The following is a 17,288-nucleotide window of genomic DNA, read 5'->3' on the forward strand; positions in this document are numbered from 1 at the left end:
CGCAGAAACGTCTCAGCAACCGCCATCCTTTGCTGAAGTCCACCGGTTGGATTGAAGTGGCTGGGTAATGGATTTGGAGTCGGGCTGGACGGGGCCGTAAGGAACAAAAATCACGCCCGCTTCGAATGAAACCAATGTCTGGATGGAGTCCAGCGGACGGGTCCTACCAATGGTAGCGGCCCAGAGGGTCATATACTCCACATATTTGCAGGTAAATTCTACTTCTCTCACCAGACCGCCAGTATCAGTCTATGTTGATTCGAGGGTCTTTTATGGTCGTCTACTTAAAAGACGATATATGAAATTCTATGTGAGTCATAGCGAAAGATGTGAAGCTATGGCGAGGCCTCTCGAAACTCCAATAAACATACAATGCAAAAGGTTTAATACCTACCACAAACTCAGATAATGGTTGTACATTAAACTATAAGAAATCTTAGTATAGTAGCAGCAATACCTAGGCATAAAGACCCCGAGTTGCAACTGCAGGGGTCTATTCAATGGTAGCTATTCTCAAAAGGAAATACAGCCCAGTCAGCTGGTAACCCCAGCTGGGGCATGTCGGAAGGCATTGTCTTGATGGTCCCTGTATATTCTGGACCAACTGAGAAGATGTCATCAATAGCCTGCTCAGAAACGAGGTAGGTGTCTGCCGAGGGTTGGATATCTGCGGTTTCCTGTCTCGCGGACAAGGCTTTCGACATGAGCTCGGTCAGCATGACCCCGTGGGTTGATTTCCGCGCGTGCTCGGACAAACGTTGAAAAGACCTCTCAGCGACATCCCAGGCGGCATCTACTCTAGAGTCGTTCCGACGCCAATAGAGCTCATTCAACAGGAATGTCAGCGGAACATATTGGAAGTAACCACCGAGCGTCCACTCCCATTTACGAGCGGCAGTCTCAACCTCTAAGCGTTTCTGGGTGTCAAGGATATCAACAGCGGCATCGAACAGTTGGTCTCGAACATCGTGATCAAGGGTCTCAGTCGAGTCTACCGCCGCGAATTGTGGACTATAGAGTTTCATCCACATCTCCGTGATCATTACGTAGGCAATGTGAGAGGCAAGCCAGTGAATAGACTCTGAGCCGTCGCAGTAGTTTAGGTACTTGAAATGAAGTCTGTGCTGACACTCGCTGACAGCCCTTGTCTTGAATAGCCAGGAAGCGTCGCTTTCAACTATCCGTTCGGTAGTCGCAAGGTCATACCTGAGCAAACAGAAGCTCATCTCCGTCCAGCCAGGTTGATTGGTGAGTGAAACCGTCATGTCTGTGCGCAGCTCCGAGTCGTGACAGTTCAGAGGCAGTTCAACGACCGATGGGGATGGCATGGGTTGGCTGGGCAGGCTTGGACTTTGACCTCGATCACCCCGTATGCGACGGTTCAGATACCACAGGTGCCACCGGACGCGCCGCCGCATCTCGGCCCCAAATAGTGAGTTATCTTCTTCCAATGAAACGTCCAACCGTTCTGCTAGACCAGCTAGGTTCCAAGCAGACTTTTGGTTATCTTGGAGCCGATCTAAAGCGATGAAGAGGACGAGAGCCTGCATTATTGTCCAGTTACTGGTGGCCATGAAGCCTGAGCGTGCCAGAGCCTGTTCGGCTGCCAAACGGTATATGGTAAGTGCCGTGCTTTTGGACATTTGTAAGCTAGATTGTACGTCCATAGCATCCATCGCAGAGATGCAAGCAAGATAGAACACTTGCAGCAGAGCACCATCGCCTTCACCTAATGAAGTCGGATCATTTAAGCCACCTCGGAGGATTCGGGACACACTGGGTCGATGCACCACCTTGATTAATGGGTCGACTTTTTCCAGAAATAGTTGCCAGTATTTCCGTCCCAGAGCCAATGACGGGTGCAATGACATTGTAGCATGCGCCCAGGTGTGGCTTAACGGAAAGAGCGAGTTCCCGGGAGCGGTCAGAGACCGTATTCTCTCGGCTTGCGCGTTGACAGTTTGGGTCAAACCTGAGATCTGCGTTTCGAGCGTGTAAATACGGTCGTGCAGTGCTTGATCGTTGGAGGTGCCTGTCTTAGGTTTCGTACGGACCCGTGGACACTTGCGAATCGGAGACGGGAAGATACACTCAACTGACCATCGGGAGCAGTTGGTACAGGGTCGTCGCCTGTCGCATCTAACCTTCCTTTTGCGGCATGCAAGGCAGGATTTTGGCTTCAAAACGGTGTAGTCCTGAGGCGTTGAGGCGTTTGAGGGCGAAGTTGAAGAAGGTGGTTTTGGCGCAATCTCGCTCAAAGACTGCTTCACCCTGGTCGATCCCAGAGAAGCGGCCATTTGCCTAGCGACTATAACTGCCGCAAAACTCGGTGACAATGTTTGTCACTATCTTTGTTTTGACATATGAAACGTCGTGAAAGTCACTTCACATTCTTCAAAGGGGATCGCTGACAGTCGAGGGATGACTTCTGCGCGAGTCATCATATCCGCCCAACTCAGGCCCCAAGACATGGATACGAGATCGTGGCGGTTACTCTGTGCGCGACAGGCAGGCAAAGGGAATCTCGCCTTTCTCGGTGTCTTGTCATCTGCTGAGTAGGTGATTGGTCCTTACCTCTGTGGCTGAGTCGATGACAAGATTCTAGTCTCGCAATTCTCGGTCTCTTGAAGCATGTCAATTTTTGATTGACAATAATAATGCAAAGACACCATGACGGTACATTGACAAAATCATTGATCCCTGCCCCATTCTGAGAAGGATTCGCTGTCATCGACCCTGATGATGGAGGTCAAAAAGTATAAAAAGGTCTTTTGCGTCCTTCAAACCCGGCACCAAACGGACACAGTTCCAGGATCCTCAGATATTGAATATTGGCCAGTCTGAGTGCATTGAACACTATGGCCCGCAGTTCGACTTTGTGGGCTATCTCGCTGTGGGTGTGGTGTACGTCTCTTAGCCCCGGACTCCTCGAAGCCAGAGGACTAATATGAATCCATGCGTACACGCAGTGTCTTTAACAGGACTTTGCAGTGCACAAGATGAACTACCACGAAATAGACCACCACAATTACCGCCAGGAATCATCTATGAAGATTTACACCTTGTACCAACATTTGCCAAAGCCCATGGTGTGGCAATGGGGATTGCGTTCGGGATTATCTTTCCCCTTGGCGCCATCCTTTTGCGAGTGCTCCAGTTGAAGTACGGGGTGTATGCACATATTGGCTGCCAGTTATTGGCGTACGTCCTGATGATTGCTGGCCTGGCCACTGGAATTCGGGTTGGAAAGATTCTTGACAGGGTATGCCCTCTGCTGGATTGCCGTACCTTCCCGTTAAGCTAATAACATTCAAGCTCCATAACAATAGCCACACGATATTAGGAACTGTCATTGTCGTCTTTCTCCTTATCCAGCCATTCATTGGCTTTTGGCACCATCATCAATATAAGAAAACCCAAAAAGCCGGAAGATGGACACACGTCCATATTTGGATCGGGCGGATATTTCTTCTGCTTGGAATTATCAACGGCGGTACTGGCCTGAAGCTCGCAGATAACACAACAGGAGGAATAATAGCTTACGCCGTAGTTGGTGGCGTGTTTGGCGTGGTATACTTCTCGATCGCCGCTCTGCATCAGGGAAAAGTGATCCTGGGAAAGGAGACGACGCCCGAAATGACCCAGACTTAGTCGTGATCGTTCGAGGAAGGCAAAAGGCGCCAGAATTTGTTCTTATTTTATGATTTATTTTATGATTCCGGAGTCATGTCTTGTGATGAGGTTTGAATTAATTGAAGATGTTGAGTTTTTTTTGAGCCTGGAGGAATGTTGGATCTCGATAAATAAACCGAATAGCATCGAACGGTTTCACCAAATCACTCAGATTTGAGGGATTGCGAGATCTTCTCAGCTTTCTTCATGGCATAGGAAATCGCTTTCATGCTTTGATACAGATAAACTAGCCAAGGCATTAATAAATAGCCGCAAGACAATATGCCGAGATTTACTTACTGGCAGGAACAACAATCCAGATGAAATTCATTCCAAAGTAATAGACCCAGAAGTAAAAAGGTTCCGGTCGGCAATACGGCCGTTCATGAGCATGATCGTCGTATATACTGGTGGCGAAGTACAGCGTATCGCCGTAAAGATGGGCCATGCAAACGATTATCTGCAGCGGGTGACGCATCGAGTGATTAAAAAGGATCGAATAAGCAACCCCGAAGCATAATGGTCCCCAGAGAAGCTTTCAGATAATATCAGCAAGATATTTTACGGAAGCCGGTATGAACTGACTTACAACTGTGATTGTCTCCATGCATAGCACTAAGGTGTCAGACGTCAAGTAGCGCGAATCGGAGAGCGCGTACTCCTTCCACAATTGACCAAAGAAGTCCTGAGCTGATCCCATACGACCATGATTGATCATAAAGTAGCCTTCAAATAGGCAGTGAAGAGTGCCCGCTGCGTGGTTTCAACGGTTAGGGCGACATCGACAACAGGGGTTCGGTATACTCGTACAGAGGGCAAACCATAAAATGGCAAACCGGTCCGCCTTCCTCAGATTGGGCCGCACCCATATACTCAGCAGTAATACTGCTCCTAATAGTACTGCGCAGCTTACGCCTGCAGTACATATTAAGCCAAGCACAGAAGTTTCATTGGGCGTGTAGTCGATGATTCGCGCATCGATGGGATAGTAGGGGTGGGAAATAGGATCATCCATATTTTGTTGTGCCCTGGTATTCTGTGAGCTAGCTGGTATTTCCAAAAGCAATGTTAAGTGAAGATTTGGGAAGAAGAAGCCAGACTTCTTACTTTCTTGCTGGACATAATCCCTGGACAGGATGATCATCAAAATAACCCGCCAAAACAGGAATGGTGCTGATAATGATTTAGACTAACCATATACAGTTAGTAACATATCCTCAGGCATAATTCAGGCAGAAACAGCTCCAAGGTGTCCAACCGCCAACGTCTCCGCAGCCCCGTATTCCTGCTGTCGTCGTCAGTTGGTCTCATCATCTTCAATGCTGCCACTTTAGTGATCCTAACCCTGTCCGGGAGGTCTCACGAGGCCTTAATACTCTTGAGCAATTGCGTAACGGTGCGATGGGCCGTCCTTCAGTGCAAAGAAAGTCCTTGGGGCTTGATGTACCCCGCACTACAGCTGCTGAAGCGCTACCTGGGATCGCGGCGCTCTTTGTGATCCATTTCGATGTCAAAGCTGGGTAAATCCTACTATGCTGCTTTGTTTTCTTCAATACAGACCTCGCTTATTCTGGGTGCTTCATTAGGTACACTGTGACCTGGAAACGCACTATACCCGGGGGTAAGTGACACACCTACGAGATGGATGCTATGCCCTACTGAATACCGGAACAGTCGAGGTCGAAGGGGCCGTCGAGTACAAGTCTCTGCCATCCGGATTACACAATGTCTCGGAAGATTTGGTGTATGTACAAAAGCCTAAGACACCCATGTCTCGCATCGCTAACCGCATTCTTGGTTAGCTATTTCGTTCACGATCAGTATGCTGGCATCAGCGCGTTCGTCAATCAGCCTGCGGACGAATCGGAGCGCAACGCGAAGATGTTCTCGATTGGAGTTCTGGTGCCGTTGAGCTCTGGAAGGCTGGGCAAGAGCTGGCGACATGCCTCAAAATTGAAGGAATTAGCTCAGTGAGTAGCAGCACCCGATTCCGGGCTTTTCTTCAACTAGACCTAATATATGGGGCCGCTTTCAAGGCGCTATTCCGAGAGTGCTTTCAGCACAAATAGCTTGTCTGAATACTGGGAAACCCATGAGCTATCCGCAAACGAGACATCGGCAGCACCTGATTCACCACTTGACTCACCTCTGAGTCTCCGAATGCGAGCTCATAGTGACAGGCCAGATACTCTGCAAAGAAATCGAGCTATCAGTGACGCAATGGTGCTGGAGACGTCTAGGCCGGCCCTGACGCCCTTTCACCCAGCTTCTTCGCTACCTGATTTTCTCGATGCGTTTGGTCCCCTCCTATTTCCGTTATATAGAGCAGCACTCCTACGCAGAAGAGTCCTTTTCATGGCAGAAGCTCCTGTACAAGTACCTTGTAACTACGGTATGTATGAAACCTACTCATTATACATAGACTTGCTAAATGTATTACAGTGTACGATTTATCGTTGTTGGCTTCATTGCCTAACTCTCTCCTCCCGTTACTTCCTTCGGATAGGCTACTATCCCTGCGGCCTCGCGCTCTCTTCAATGTTGGCGTCTATGATATTCCGTATCTTTCGTCCTTCATTAGGGGCTCTGCGGATTCCGAGCACGATAGTACCTGGATTGCATGCAGCACAGATAGTGTTCTAAGCATGAAGCCAGAACTGTTCGATGTCCTCGTCACCCTGCCTCCTTCTCATACCAAGAATGCCGCAAGTAGAGCCTATCCTACCATCTCTGTATCCTCGCCATTAGTGGACAAGAAACCACCGCAGCGAACGGAATTAAAGGCCACCCAACGCGATGTAAGGCGTTACATTGCTCTCCGGAAGGGATTACGTCGTGTATTCAAGGACGAGTGTATCCGGTCTAATAGTGATGAAGATGACAGCTCAGACGCCGCGTCAACTTTCTCTTCCAGCCCCATAGTTGAGCCTCTATCATGGACCCGACTGGCCTATACATCCTTCATTTGGTGGGCATCGGCTGGTGAGAAACGCGACGGATTTTCCGAGGAGGAAGAGGAGGAGCACGAAGTTGAACAAGACGCGAGGCTTTTAGCAAGTGTAGACAATATTCCTAGTCCTCCCTCAGGCTCGATTCGGCAACCAAACATGCAACAAGAACAAACACCGACGCAACCGCCGGAGATCGCTCTCATTGCATACTTCCGCCAGCTAACTACGCAGATATTCGTGACACTATCTGATGTCATTGCACGGCAAGATGATCATAGCGGGATTGATCCAGAAGCAGCCAGCACTATTTCCAACGAAGATCAAGTCGAAAACACTGAGACTTTCACGGACGATATCCCGGATGATGACCCCAGTGCAGGAGATGACACCTCCCCACTTCTAGAACCCAATCGAGACCCCCAGGTGAAGGCGCAAGCCCGCGACACCGACGCAATCATTATCAATGCAGAAGACATGGCTGAAATGGGCCTCGACACATGGAGTGCAGCAGACCGGATCTTCGTAGAGGAACTTGTCCTCACATGGTGGGGCCGAAAGGCCTACGTCGATAGTGCACGAATAAGATGCTGTGGAATATCTATCATCTGATTCAGGGAATCATCCATCATCTTTGCTTTATCTGTCTCCAGTATGGGTCGAAATCTATCATGAACCCGGAACACGAACATGAGGATTGTACATAATACACACTACCTATTGCCCATGTTGTATACCATATCTTGTTAGACTGAGCTGGGATGCTCCTTCAAATGTGATTTGATACATTTGCCAGTTATGAGTAGTGTATCCTATGCTAGTATGGTCTGAATATACGGTCTGAGCAAGTATCAATATTTTTACCTAGATGGATTTATTCAAAAATATGTACCGAAGCCGAGTAGAGAGATGCCAAGTAGTAAATGCAGAACAAAGGAAATACGAGAGATCGTGTGTCTATGGAAGCTGTCGGCGAACCTTGGAACAATACATGCATGTTCTGGACAAGAAGGATATACAATGAAGACATCAAACACAAAATACCCTGACAAGCGCCGAAATGCTTGCAAGAGCAAATATCTAATCTCCCCAAGAACCAAAAGGACAAAAAGGAATAAAAAAAAAAAAGTCAAGGATGAAAAATGCCTTTGTTTATGCAGTAATCAAAAACGCCATGTCGCTCAAAACGCAGGGGTATCTCGAGATAGCTCTTATAACAACTTGCCCAGGCATAAACGTCATCTCAAGGCACAACTATTTTACTGTTCGGTTCAGCCATCATACTTGAACAAATGGCCGTTATCGTAACACCCTCATTGGAGCACTCATGTCTCTGCGACTCTTCTTGACACCGTCACCTCGCGGATCTGTAGCGTGCTGAACACCGGGAATCCTCCGCGCCAACCGCGCCGGAGTGACGTTCAGCCCGCCCGCGCGGAAGCCAGCGTCGCTAGCGCTAACGGACCTCTTCATTTCGCTAGTTCGACCTCGTCGAGCTCTGATCTGGGCCAATGCTTGTTCCCGACTAATGGGAGTGCCCGGAGCAATAACGGACAAACTCGAGGCTTCATCGCCACTGCGCAGGGGAATTCGCTTGACATTGTGGATTTCATTCACATGATCGACGTGATTTTGATGCACATTCTCGTATTCTGTCTGCCGCTGCGCTTGAGAGGCCACTGGAGAAGGGTGAGCTTCTGGAGTCAAATCTCTGAAAAAAGCTTCGCTTTGAGAAATTGATTCAGACAGAACTTCATGTGAAAGGGATTCATACTTCTGGCCAGGGCTGGCGGAAGAGGAGTGGGCTTCCGGTATGGTTTGGATTTTTATAGGTGAAGTTCGTAATTCATGAAGGTTGGAGTTTTGAAGTTGCTTGTGCGGCGATCGAATTGGTGAAGGCACTGTTCGGAAAGTACCCGTAACAGGTGAGAATGTGATGAGTGGTTCACCGACTTCTTCTTGTACTTCGTCCATGAATTCGTCTTCCCGGGTTTGTTCTTCCGTGATCTCTTCTTCTTGGGATTCGCTCTCTTGGGGTTCTTCCTGCACATCCTGTTGCTGAGTTTCTTCCAGGGAATCCCGTTCTTGCGTTTGCATCCGAACCTGTTCTTGCCGGTCCTCCTTATCTCTAGGTTCTATTCTGGTAGGCTCGCCGTTCAATTGTTGATGAGAATCCTCTTCGGGAATCCCACAATCCTTCATCGTTTCCTCAGCTCCCTGCTTCTGAGCTGTCCTTTCTTGTTTCCTTGCCTGAGCTTCGTTCTCCAGGTTCTCTAACTCGCGACAGGCGCACATCTTGAACATGCATTGAAGCTGCATAAATTCGACGTCTTTCTCTGCGTTGATTCTCTCGTTTCTTTCCCACCTAAGCTCCATTTGCAATCGATCAACAAGCTCCTGTACTGTCAGAGGGGGGTTCTCTTCAAACTGATGTGGATATCGCGGAGATAAGGGGTCAGATAGCTTTACTAGCTTCTTTGGGGGTGTATCCTGGTGGGCGGGAGGGCTAAGCTTTGCAGACTCCTGTGTAGGTCCCTGTGCAAGGTCATCACCTAGGGCATCAGAAGGTCGCTTAGGCTTTCGAGGGCTTGGCGTCATCAACAAGGCGAGATCTCCCTCTGCCAGGGACATTCTGGTGACTTCCTGCTTTCTGATCTCTCGAGCTCGTGCGTGTTGAAGGGTAATCGCTTGATTCTTTGCTTCTGCCGCTCGTAATTTGCCCTTGATCTCCTCGAGCTCCTCTGTCAGACCTGCAATTGCGTAGGCGCGTTCAAAAGCTTCCTGTTTGGCCTTTTCTTTTGCTTCTCGCTCAGACTGGACTTCCTGACTTAGTCCCTTCGCCTCCGCTCTCATGTGCTTTAGTTCCTCCTGCGTTTTCACAAGTGCGGAGCCAGCGCGAAAGGCTTCTTTGCGAGCCTTCCGAATTTCTTTCTCAAACACCAGTCTTTCGTGGGCTTGGCGTTCTTTGGCATTCTGTAATTCTTCTAACAGTGATTCAAGTCTTTCGCTGATGCGGAGTTCTCGAGACTGGGCCTCTGAAAGCTGCGAAGAGACGCGTGCTAAGGCTGACTCGGCTTCCTCACGTCCAAGTATAGCTCGTTGAAGTGCCGCTGCTCCTCCTGTCGAAGTTGATCCCGAAGTGCCAACCGGACTACCGCCGCGAGACAGATTATTAAGATATGCGACTCTAGCTTGTACGTCGGAAAGACCTCGTTGACTCTTACGTTGCATGCGCAGGGTCTCGGACACAGTTGAGGGTGAGTTCGGTATCGTTTGCTGATTCATGCGCTCTGGCGATAGGGGATTGAGCGCCTTCGATGGGCTTGACCGGGAGCTCGACGGCGAATCCATAGCCGTATGGATGGATTGAGTTTGAATTGGCGTATCTATGCTGGAATGACGATGACACTAAGCATGAAAACCGATGCAGAAGAAGCATGTGCGGGAAGAAAGTGCCAAAGATGTGGGGAGAAGTGATGTTTCTTCAGCGGTGCACAACACGCCCGACCCGCAGTAAACAAACAGCACCCAGCCAAAGTGACGGCTTTCCTTAGCGCTCCACGTGATTTAACATGGTCCGTGCTTAACATCACCCTTGGATCAAATCGAGACTGGTTCTACTTCACAATACTTGTTCCAATTCTTGAAACTATAATGCCTCAGAATGTACGTCTGCTTTACTCATCACAGTGCTCTGCGGGCTTCTTTTGCTCCCATAGACAGATTTTGACGCCGTGTCAATGACTCTTAAAGTAGTGTGGTTTTGAGCATGCACGAGATCTTGACGCTTCAGCTGGGGCAGCGCGCAAACTATCTGGCGACCCATTTCTGGAACCTTCAGGTGAGTCCACATGGCGCTAAAGTAGAGATCCTGTTGTATATATTAGGAAGCTAAAGGTTTTGCCCAGGAGTCATATTTTACTTACAACGGACAAGAGGAATCTCCTGTAGACCATGACGTCCACTTTCGCCCAGGCATTGGGGCAGACGGGAGTGAAACATACACGCCCCGGACGCTGATTTATGATCTGAAGGGGGCATTTGGCACCCTTCGAAAAAATAATGCCTTGTATGAGCTAGCTGAGGATTTAGCGCCCGGACAGGGCCTCTGGTGAGCTTCCCCGCCTGAATGCGCTTTCACCTATCGGTAGGGGCAAATGATGCTCATCTACTATTAGGGATGGTAAAGAAATTCGGCAGGAATTAGTTCCAATCCCGCTGAGTGATTATCAAAAGAGCCTTGATGCGGGATCCCCAGCACCTCAACTTTCGTCAGAGACTGTTCGATTCTGGTCTGACTACAATAGAGTCTTTTACCATCCTCGCTCAATTGTGCAACTCAATGATTACGAGCTCAATTCCGCAATCATGCCGTTTGAAGACTGGAACCTTGGGGAGGATCTCTTCAACGAGCTCGACAAGGAGCATGATTTGCTCGATCGGGACGTTCGTCCATTTGCAGAAGAGTGTGACCAGCTACGTGCCTTGCAAATATTCACTTCATCTGATGATGCTTGGGGCGGCTTCACAGCCAGGTATGTGGACAGGCTAGTTGATGAGTACGGAAAGAAGGCCGTCCTGCTGTGGGCTATTGAAGATGGTAGAAGGATTCATCAAGTAAGTCATACAACCGGCCTAAAACCGGCCTAATTACCTGGAAAGACAGCTAATTCATGACGGCCTCCACAGACTGCCAAACTGAAACGTGAAACAAATAAAGCTCGGTCAGTGTACTCTATGTCGCCTGAAGCGACGATGTACACGCCCATTATAGATCCTCCCAGTCGATTACCGAGCACCATACGGGTCGACAATAATTCTGAATGGTACACATCGGCATTGACCAGCATTGCCATGGAAAGCATTACTCTTCCAACCCGACTACGGCCGTACCAGAATTTCGAGTCCTTGCTAGCAGGCGATGACAGCACTCGGCGTATATTTGAGCTACAGGCCTCAATTGTCCCGCCAGCAAAGGACCATAGGAATGTGCAACGGCAGGCGTCGAAGCAACCCAATAAAGTCGAATCCTGCAAGTCAGGGTCAATGGTAAGAACCGAATTTGACTTGGATTTTACATATGATTCAGGCAGCAATAAATCGCACGTTCTCAATCAGGTGCAAGTCTTGCGAGGTCTCGAGCCAGATGATAAAGAGGAAGAATTGGCTGAAGCAGATCTGGGGTTTGTAAGGAAGATGCGGGTTTACAAATCAGAGCCAATGTTCCATAGGTGAGTTGTTTGAACGGCGTGTTCCGTTTTTTGAGATGCTGACACAGGTATTCCTGTCGTTTAGATTCCACACGCCACTACAGTACCCATTACTCGATAGCTTCCCTAGCGACATGATCACCTTGTCAATGCCCGAAAACAAACTGAGCATTATTTCCGCACTGACGACATCCACTCGCACAGCTGAAAAGATTAAAAACTTAGAGTCTGTGGCAGGTCGACTCATAACTGTGGATGAACGGGAGAATCTTGTTAACGGGTTAGGAGAAATCCGGGAGTCGTACGAGACCGGCTGGATAAGCGACTCTGATTTTGACGATGATTAAAGCTTCATAGCAATAAATTCATGGTTTAATGAAATCAAGAGCTGGATTTAATCTGTATCATGTTTTGCATCATTCGTAGTAGTCCTCGGTGTAAACAATGCAAACACCCAACGTGGCCTCTTGGGTTCTGAAGGGAAGCGGTGGCCTTGCGCTCAGCTTCGCATCCATAACCCAAGCTGTTAACAGACTTCCTGCCAGGTGGCCAGTATCTTTCTTGAGGATTCTGTCCCAAATGGCACTTCTCACTACTTGATCTCTTTTCTCTCTCTGACCTTGCTATCCTTACATTGCCGCACTTTTTACAACTTTACAGTGCTATTCTCCGATTTACAGCTAATCTATTGGTCGACTTGAGCACTGACTACTACAACTCTCTCACAAGAGTCGGCTGTCCATTTCGCTCATTGCTTGCGTCTTGTCGGTTTTTCATTTTTTTCCCCGACTGCTCCAAAGGTATGCTACCAGGACCAGTCTCATCATTTTGAGACACTCTGCTTATCACCTTTGACGTCTTGCAGCAGCGGAACTAAAGGACAATGGCTCCCGGTGGCCGACGAAGAACGAATAACCTGCTACCACTTTTTTCCTCGTCTCCTCTTCTCTCCCTCGCACTTCTCCCGTTTATTCTATTCTTCCTAAGCTTCCCCGCTCCCGCATCCGCCGTGGGTTCAGCGGTCCTCGGAATCGACGTCGGCACGGAATACTTGAAGGCGGCGCTTGTCAAGCCAGGGATTCCGCTGGAAATTGTGCTCACTAAGGACTCAAAGCGCAAAGAATCAGCTGCTGTTGCATTCAAGCCTACCAGGCAAAGTGATGCGTCGTTTCCGGAACGGTTCTATGGAGGTGATGCTCTTGCATTATCTGCGCGGTACCCAGACGATGTCTACGTGAACCTTAAGATACTGCTCGGAGTCCCCTTCAACGATGGAAAGAACGAGCTCATAGAGACATACCGGGCACGCTTCCCTGCTTTGAGATTGGAGGATGCTCCTTTTGAGAGGGGCACCATTGGCCTCCGAAGCAACAGACTGGGCGAGGCGGAACGGAAAGATGCTTTCTTGGTCGAAGAGCTTTTGGCAATGCAACTCAAGCAGATTAAGGCTAATGCTGACAATTTGGCTGGCAAGGGATCGGATGTTAGAGATGCCGTTATCACATATCCGGCGTTCTATACTGCGGATGAAAAAAGAAGTCTGCAATTAGCCGCTGAACTGGCCGGATTGAAAGTCGACGCGCTTATCAGCGATGGCCTTGCTGTTGGACTCAACTATGCGATGAGCCGAACCTTTCCCAGCGTTTCTGATGGGGAGAAACCTGAGTACCACGTTGTATTTGATATGGGCGCTGGCTCCACTACTGCCACTGTCCTCCGCTTCCAAAGCCGCAAAGTCAAGGACATTGGAAAGTTCAACAAAACCATCCAGGAGGTCCAGGTCCTGGGAGCAGGGTCGGACAGGACTCTTGGCGGCGACTCTCTGAACGACCTAATCGTTGGTGATATGCTTTCTCAACTCCTTGATGACAAAAAACTCAAGGGCCGTGTTAGTCTCGCAGATTTGCGCTCTCACGGGAAGACTATGGCAAGATTGTGGAAAGATGCGGAAAAAGTCCGCCAGGTCCTCAGCGCCAACACCGAAACTGGCGCTTCTTTTGAAGGTCTCTTCGACGAAGATGTTAATTTCAAGTACCGCGTGACCCGTTCTAAGTTCGAGTCACTGGCAGAGCAGCATATCGCTCGTGTTGGGAAGCCACTTGAGGAGGCCTTGGCAGCTGCTGGGTTACAATTGAACGACATTGATTCAGTCATTCTACATGGTGGTTCAATTCGTACCCCATTTGTTCAGAAGGAACTAGAAAGATTTTGCGGAGGGTCGGAGAAAATACGAACAAACGTCAACGCCGATGAGGCTGCCGTTTTTGGCGCTACTTTCAAAGGAGCTGGTCTCAGCCCAAGCTTCCGTGTTAAAGAAATTCGCGCTATCGAATCGTCCGGCTACCCTGTCGTCCTCAAATGGTCCTCCGAATCCAGGGAAAGGCAGCAAAAGCTGTTTACTCCCTCTTCCCAAGTTGGGTCAGAGAAGCAGCTCACAATGAAGAACCTGGAAGATTTCGAGTTCAGCTTCTACCAACAGGTTCCGACCGGCGAAGACGTAGTTGATGTACCTGTTCTCGGAGTGAAGACGGAAAATCTCACCGCATCTGTCGACAAACTGAAGGAAAGTTTTGGTTGCGCAGCTGCCAACATTACTACGAAACTTCAGATCAGGCTTAGCCCTCTCGACGGACTTCCTGAAGTTTCGAGCGGGGTTGTGAGCTGTGAAGTGGAGTATTCTAAATTGGGAAGTGTTGTCGAGGATGTCAAAGGGTTCTTTGGACTAGGTTCGAAGAAGGATGAACAGGAGCCTCTCAGAGAAGATGGAGAGCCAAATGAGTCTGTCACCTTGGAGGCCGATGAGCCCAAGGCCTCCACATCGTCAGCCGATGATGCTAAAACCACGGACCCTGCAAAAGACTCCAAGAAAGCCGCGTCTCAACCCCGGCAGGAAACAATCCCCATCAGTTTCACAACGTTCCCGCTCGGCGTTCCTGCTCCATCTCCAGCCGAACTTGAGCGCATCCAAAGCCGTCTCGCTGCGTTTGACGCCTCCGACCGTGACCGCATTCTTCGCGAAGAAGCCCTGAATGAGTTGGAGTCATATATCTATAGGAGTCGGGATCTCGCAGAGGAGGAAGAGTTTGTAAAAGTGCTCAAAGCGGATGACTTAACCGCCCTCACTGAAAGAGTGGCCGCTGCCAGTGATTGGATTTACGACAGTGAAGACGCCAAGACACCAGAGTTCAAGGAGAAATTGAAGTCATTGAAGGAGATCGTCGAACCAGCATTGAAGAGAAAACAGGAGAACGCTGTTCGTCCTGCGCGTGTGCAACTCCTACAGGAGTCACTTAAGAATGCCCAAATGGTGATAAGTGTTATGGAAAAGCAAATCCAGCAAGACGAAGATATTTATTCTTCCAGCCTCGCAGCAGCTAGCACATCGACCACCAGTGAATCGGAAACATCCTCATCGACACCTTCAGTATCGGCCGATGCTGGTGATCTGGAAAATGACGCCTACAGCACTTCAACTTCGGAAACATCATCGGCCAAAAGTGCTACGACGCCTGCGCCCTTGAAATACTCTGTCTTTCAACCGTCTGACTTGGCAAGTCTTTCAGAGACGTATGAAACCGCTAGTTCATGGCTGGAAACCCGACTTGCCAACCAAGAAAAGCTGAATGAGACGGACGATCCCGCTTTAACTGTGGCAGAAATTGATGCCCACCTCAAGCGCCTCGAGAGAATCTCAAATCGCATTTATGAAAAGATGGGCGCAGCAGCAGCCAGGAAGTCATCTGGCGACAAATCCACGAAGAAGAATGGCAAGAAAGACAAGGCCGAAAAACCGGTACAGGAGAAGGAAGCTAAGGATACTGAAGAGAATAAACAAGACGAAAAGCCAAACTACAACAAGAAAGATGAGTTGTAATCATAGAATCGAGAGGCGGGCGTTTGGTCTCTTTGAGGGAAATATCTATAAATGACTAGACACCTACCTGTTACGACGGAATATTGGCGTCTTGTCTCTCGGCTCGAATGTTCAAATCTTTCTGCTTGTATGCTATATAGAAACAATTCATGCATTACGATCATTTCAATGAATCATAGGGCTCGTCTCCTAGGACGGAAGCCAAATATGGACAATTAGTTTTGCTATTCATACAGCTCTATGAGAAATGTCGGATTCGTAAGTACAGTGTTAGCACAAAAAGCCAGGCCACAACAATCTGGGTATTATACATATGCCTTCAATGAAAGATAATGAACAGGAAAGAAAGCAGAAAACGCTGTGAGAAAGGCCTTGACAACCTTCTCCATCAGGTCCCAGCACTGCAATCATAAATCAGAAACTGGCAATCACTGGAACCAGCAGTGTTTAAACAATGACGACATTCGAGGGGTCTCTGACAATGCACAATGGTAGAGCGGATCATGGACTACATGCGTCTCATCTGAATTTCGCCCTCAATATCCATATCATCAAGCTCTTCCGGTCGGCGTAGGAAGGTTGCTTCCTCAAAATCATCGAGATCCATCGTATGCATCGGCTTGTATTTCTGAGCTGCCAAAGTGCGGCGTTGATAGGTGGATCTCGGGGAGAGGATCGTTCGTCCGCTGATAATTGTTACAGGATCAGGATCTAGCGGGTTTATTTCTTCGCAGTCGTCTTTGTAAGAGTCGAAATCGAAGTCGTGGTGGGAGCGTTTCTTTTGTGAAAAAGCAGGTTCTGGCGTAAGAGCGGAGTCGAGGGATTCTTGGCTGCTAGGGGGTAGAGAAAACGCATCGTCTTCGTCCGTCCTGGGTATGTGGTTGTCGTAGTAAGCGGAAGGGAGCGGCTGAGGAGTAGTGGTAGTATATTCATTCGATTTGCTCACGCCGCAGAAAGGAGCAAGTTCTGAGCGGGCGGAGGACGCATTGTAGCTTGTAGTAGAAATGGTTGTTGTGCTTATTGTTTTGAGTGTATTGTTGTTATGATCACATGAAAAGGTGGTGTATTTATCAGCCTTCGCTTGATGTGTCTTGTATCCATCGGCGATTGCTTTGCGGACGCGCATTCCGACAGATAGAAGCGATGCCTGGACTTTGGGGGGCACGACGGGTGTGGGGGAATTGGTGACGGCTGAGTAATGGTTGTAGGAGAGGTTCGAAGGCGGGGGGCAGCCGTTAGGATCAGACGATGGTGTGAAGAAGGTTGTAATGGGTGGTTGGAAACGGCGGCGTTTGGAGAGGTCAGATTTGGTTGAAGCCATGGTGGTTATATCCAGGCGCAAATGCACACTGTCCAGCAAGAAATCTGTGTCTTGTAGTTGGAATTCGCAGAATTCGGAGGAATGTACAAAGTACGGGGTATGCAGTATTGAGTAAGGGGATGTTGGAGTGCAGGAGTGGAGATTGTCAAAGAAAGTCCAAGATAAATGTAAAGATCGAGGTCAAGCTGGACTGGGGAGAGGGAAGGAATGAGAAGAGGCTTGGGCTAAAGATGGGATCGACGGGCGCGGGAGACGCGACGAAG

At 48.9% G+C, this 17,288-nt stretch overlaps 8 protein-coding genes across 8 annotated transcripts, besides 1 other annotated feature; 4 read left to right on the forward strand and 4 right to left on the reverse strand.

Moving 5' to 3' along the window:
* Positions 1 to 17,288: part of a sequence feature (contig 1.13 2696..249512(-1)) that runs on past both edges of the window.
* ANIA_00853 (uncharacterized protein) lies at positions 13 to 2,297 on the reverse strand (the record flags this gene model as incomplete). The annotated part of the gene is made up of 3 exons (XM_653365.1): positions 13 to 249; positions 395 to 424; positions 528 to 2,297. The coding sequence occupies 3 exons, from the start codon at positions 2,295 to 2,297 to the stop codon at positions 13 to 15; spliced, it is 2,037 nt and encodes a 678-aa protein (XP_658457.1).
* ANIA_00852 (cytochrome b561 domain-containing protein) lies at positions 2,859 to 3,651 on the forward strand (the record flags this gene model as incomplete). Its single annotated transcript, XM_653364.1, has 3 exons — positions 2,859 to 2,893; positions 3,019 to 3,262; positions 3,316 to 3,651. 3 exons carry the CDS (start codon positions 2,859 to 2,861, stop codon positions 3,649 to 3,651), a joined length of 615 nt encoding a protein of 204 aa, XP_658456.1.
* On the reverse strand, positions 3,837 to 4,390 carry ANIA_00851 (EXPERA domain-containing protein; the record flags this gene model as incomplete). Its single annotated transcript, XM_653363.1, has 3 exons — positions 3,837 to 3,919; positions 3,973 to 4,132; positions 4,262 to 4,390. The coding sequence occupies 3 exons, from the start codon at positions 4,388 to 4,390 to the stop codon at positions 3,837 to 3,839; spliced, it is 372 nt and encodes a 123-aa protein (XP_658455.1).
* Positions 5,020 to 7,449, forward strand: ANIA_00850 (uncharacterized protein). The gene is made up of 6 exons (XM_653362.2): positions 5,020 to 5,192; positions 5,259 to 5,293; positions 5,347 to 5,416; positions 5,475 to 5,642; positions 5,709 to 6,064; positions 6,115 to 7,449. The coding sequence occupies exons 1-6, from the start codon at positions 5,074 to 5,076 to the stop codon at positions 7,230 to 7,232; spliced, it is 1,866 nt and encodes a 621-aa protein (XP_658454.1). The 5' UTR covers positions 5,020 to 5,073; the 3' UTR covers positions 7,233 to 7,449.
* ANIA_00849 (uncharacterized protein) lies at positions 7,920 to 9,971 on the reverse strand (the record flags this gene model as incomplete). Its single annotated transcript, XM_050613289.1, has 2 exons — positions 7,920 to 8,331; positions 8,395 to 9,971. The coding sequence occupies 2 exons, from the start codon at positions 9,969 to 9,971 to the stop codon at positions 7,920 to 7,922; spliced, it is 1,989 nt and encodes a 662-aa protein (XP_050469117.1).
* Positions 10,275 to 12,232, forward strand: ANIA_00848 (misato family protein). Its single transcript, XM_050613290.1, has 5 exons — positions 10,275 to 10,461; positions 10,529 to 10,731; positions 10,799 to 11,237; positions 11,310 to 11,851; positions 11,916 to 12,232. The coding sequence occupies exons 1-5, from the start codon at positions 10,390 to 10,392 to the stop codon at positions 12,175 to 12,177; spliced, it is 1,518 nt and encodes a 505-aa protein (XP_050469118.1). The 5' UTR covers positions 10,275 to 10,389; the 3' UTR covers positions 12,178 to 12,232.
* Positions 12,361 to 15,704, forward strand: ANIA_00847 (Hsp70 family protein; the record flags this gene model as incomplete). Its single annotated transcript, XM_653359.2, has 2 exons — positions 12,361 to 12,630; positions 12,696 to 15,704. The coding sequence occupies exon 2, from the start codon at positions 12,714 to 12,716 to the stop codon at positions 15,702 to 15,704; it is 2,991 nt and encodes a 996-aa protein (XP_658451.1). The 5' UTR covers positions 12,361 to 12,630; positions 12,696 to 12,713.
* Positions 16,213 to 17,025, reverse strand: ANIA_00846 (uncharacterized protein; the record flags this gene model as incomplete). Its single annotated transcript, XM_653358.1, has 1 exon — positions 16,213 to 17,025. One exon carries the CDS (start codon positions 17,023 to 17,025, stop codon positions 16,213 to 16,215), a length of 813 nt encoding a protein of 270 aa, XP_658450.1.

The sequence above is a fragment of the Aspergillus nidulans genome, chromosome VIII (assembly GCF_000011425.1).
Source record: "Aspergillus nidulans FGSC A4 chromosome VIII".
NCBI classification, from domain to species: domain Eukaryota; kingdom Fungi; phylum Ascomycota; class Eurotiomycetes; order Eurotiales; family Aspergillaceae; genus Aspergillus; species Aspergillus nidulans.

Coding starts and splice junctions, on each gene's coding strand:
- ANIA_00850 (XM_653362.2), top strand. CDS start 5,074: ATGGGCCGTCCTTCAGTGCAAAGAAAGTCCTTGGGGCTTGATGTACCC. Junction 5,193..5,258: donor CATTTCGATGTCAAAGCTGG/GTAAATCCTACT, acceptor GTGCTTCATTAG/GTACACTGTGACCTGGAAAC. Junction 5,417..5,474: donor AATGTCTCGGAAGATTTGGT/GTATGTACAAAA, acceptor ATTCTTGGTTAG/CTATTTCGTTCACGATCAGT.
- ANIA_00848 (XM_050613290.1), top strand. CDS start 10,390: ATGCACGAGATCTTGACGCTTCAGCTGGGGCAGCGCGCAAACTATCTG. Junction 10,732..10,798: donor GCGCCCGGACAGGGCCTCTG/GTGAGCTTCCCC, acceptor ATCTACTATTAG/GGATGGTAAAGAAATTCGGC. Junction 11,238..11,309: donor ATGGTAGAAGGATTCATCAA/GTAAGTCATACA, acceptor CGGCCTCCACAG/ACTGCCAAACTGAAACGTGA.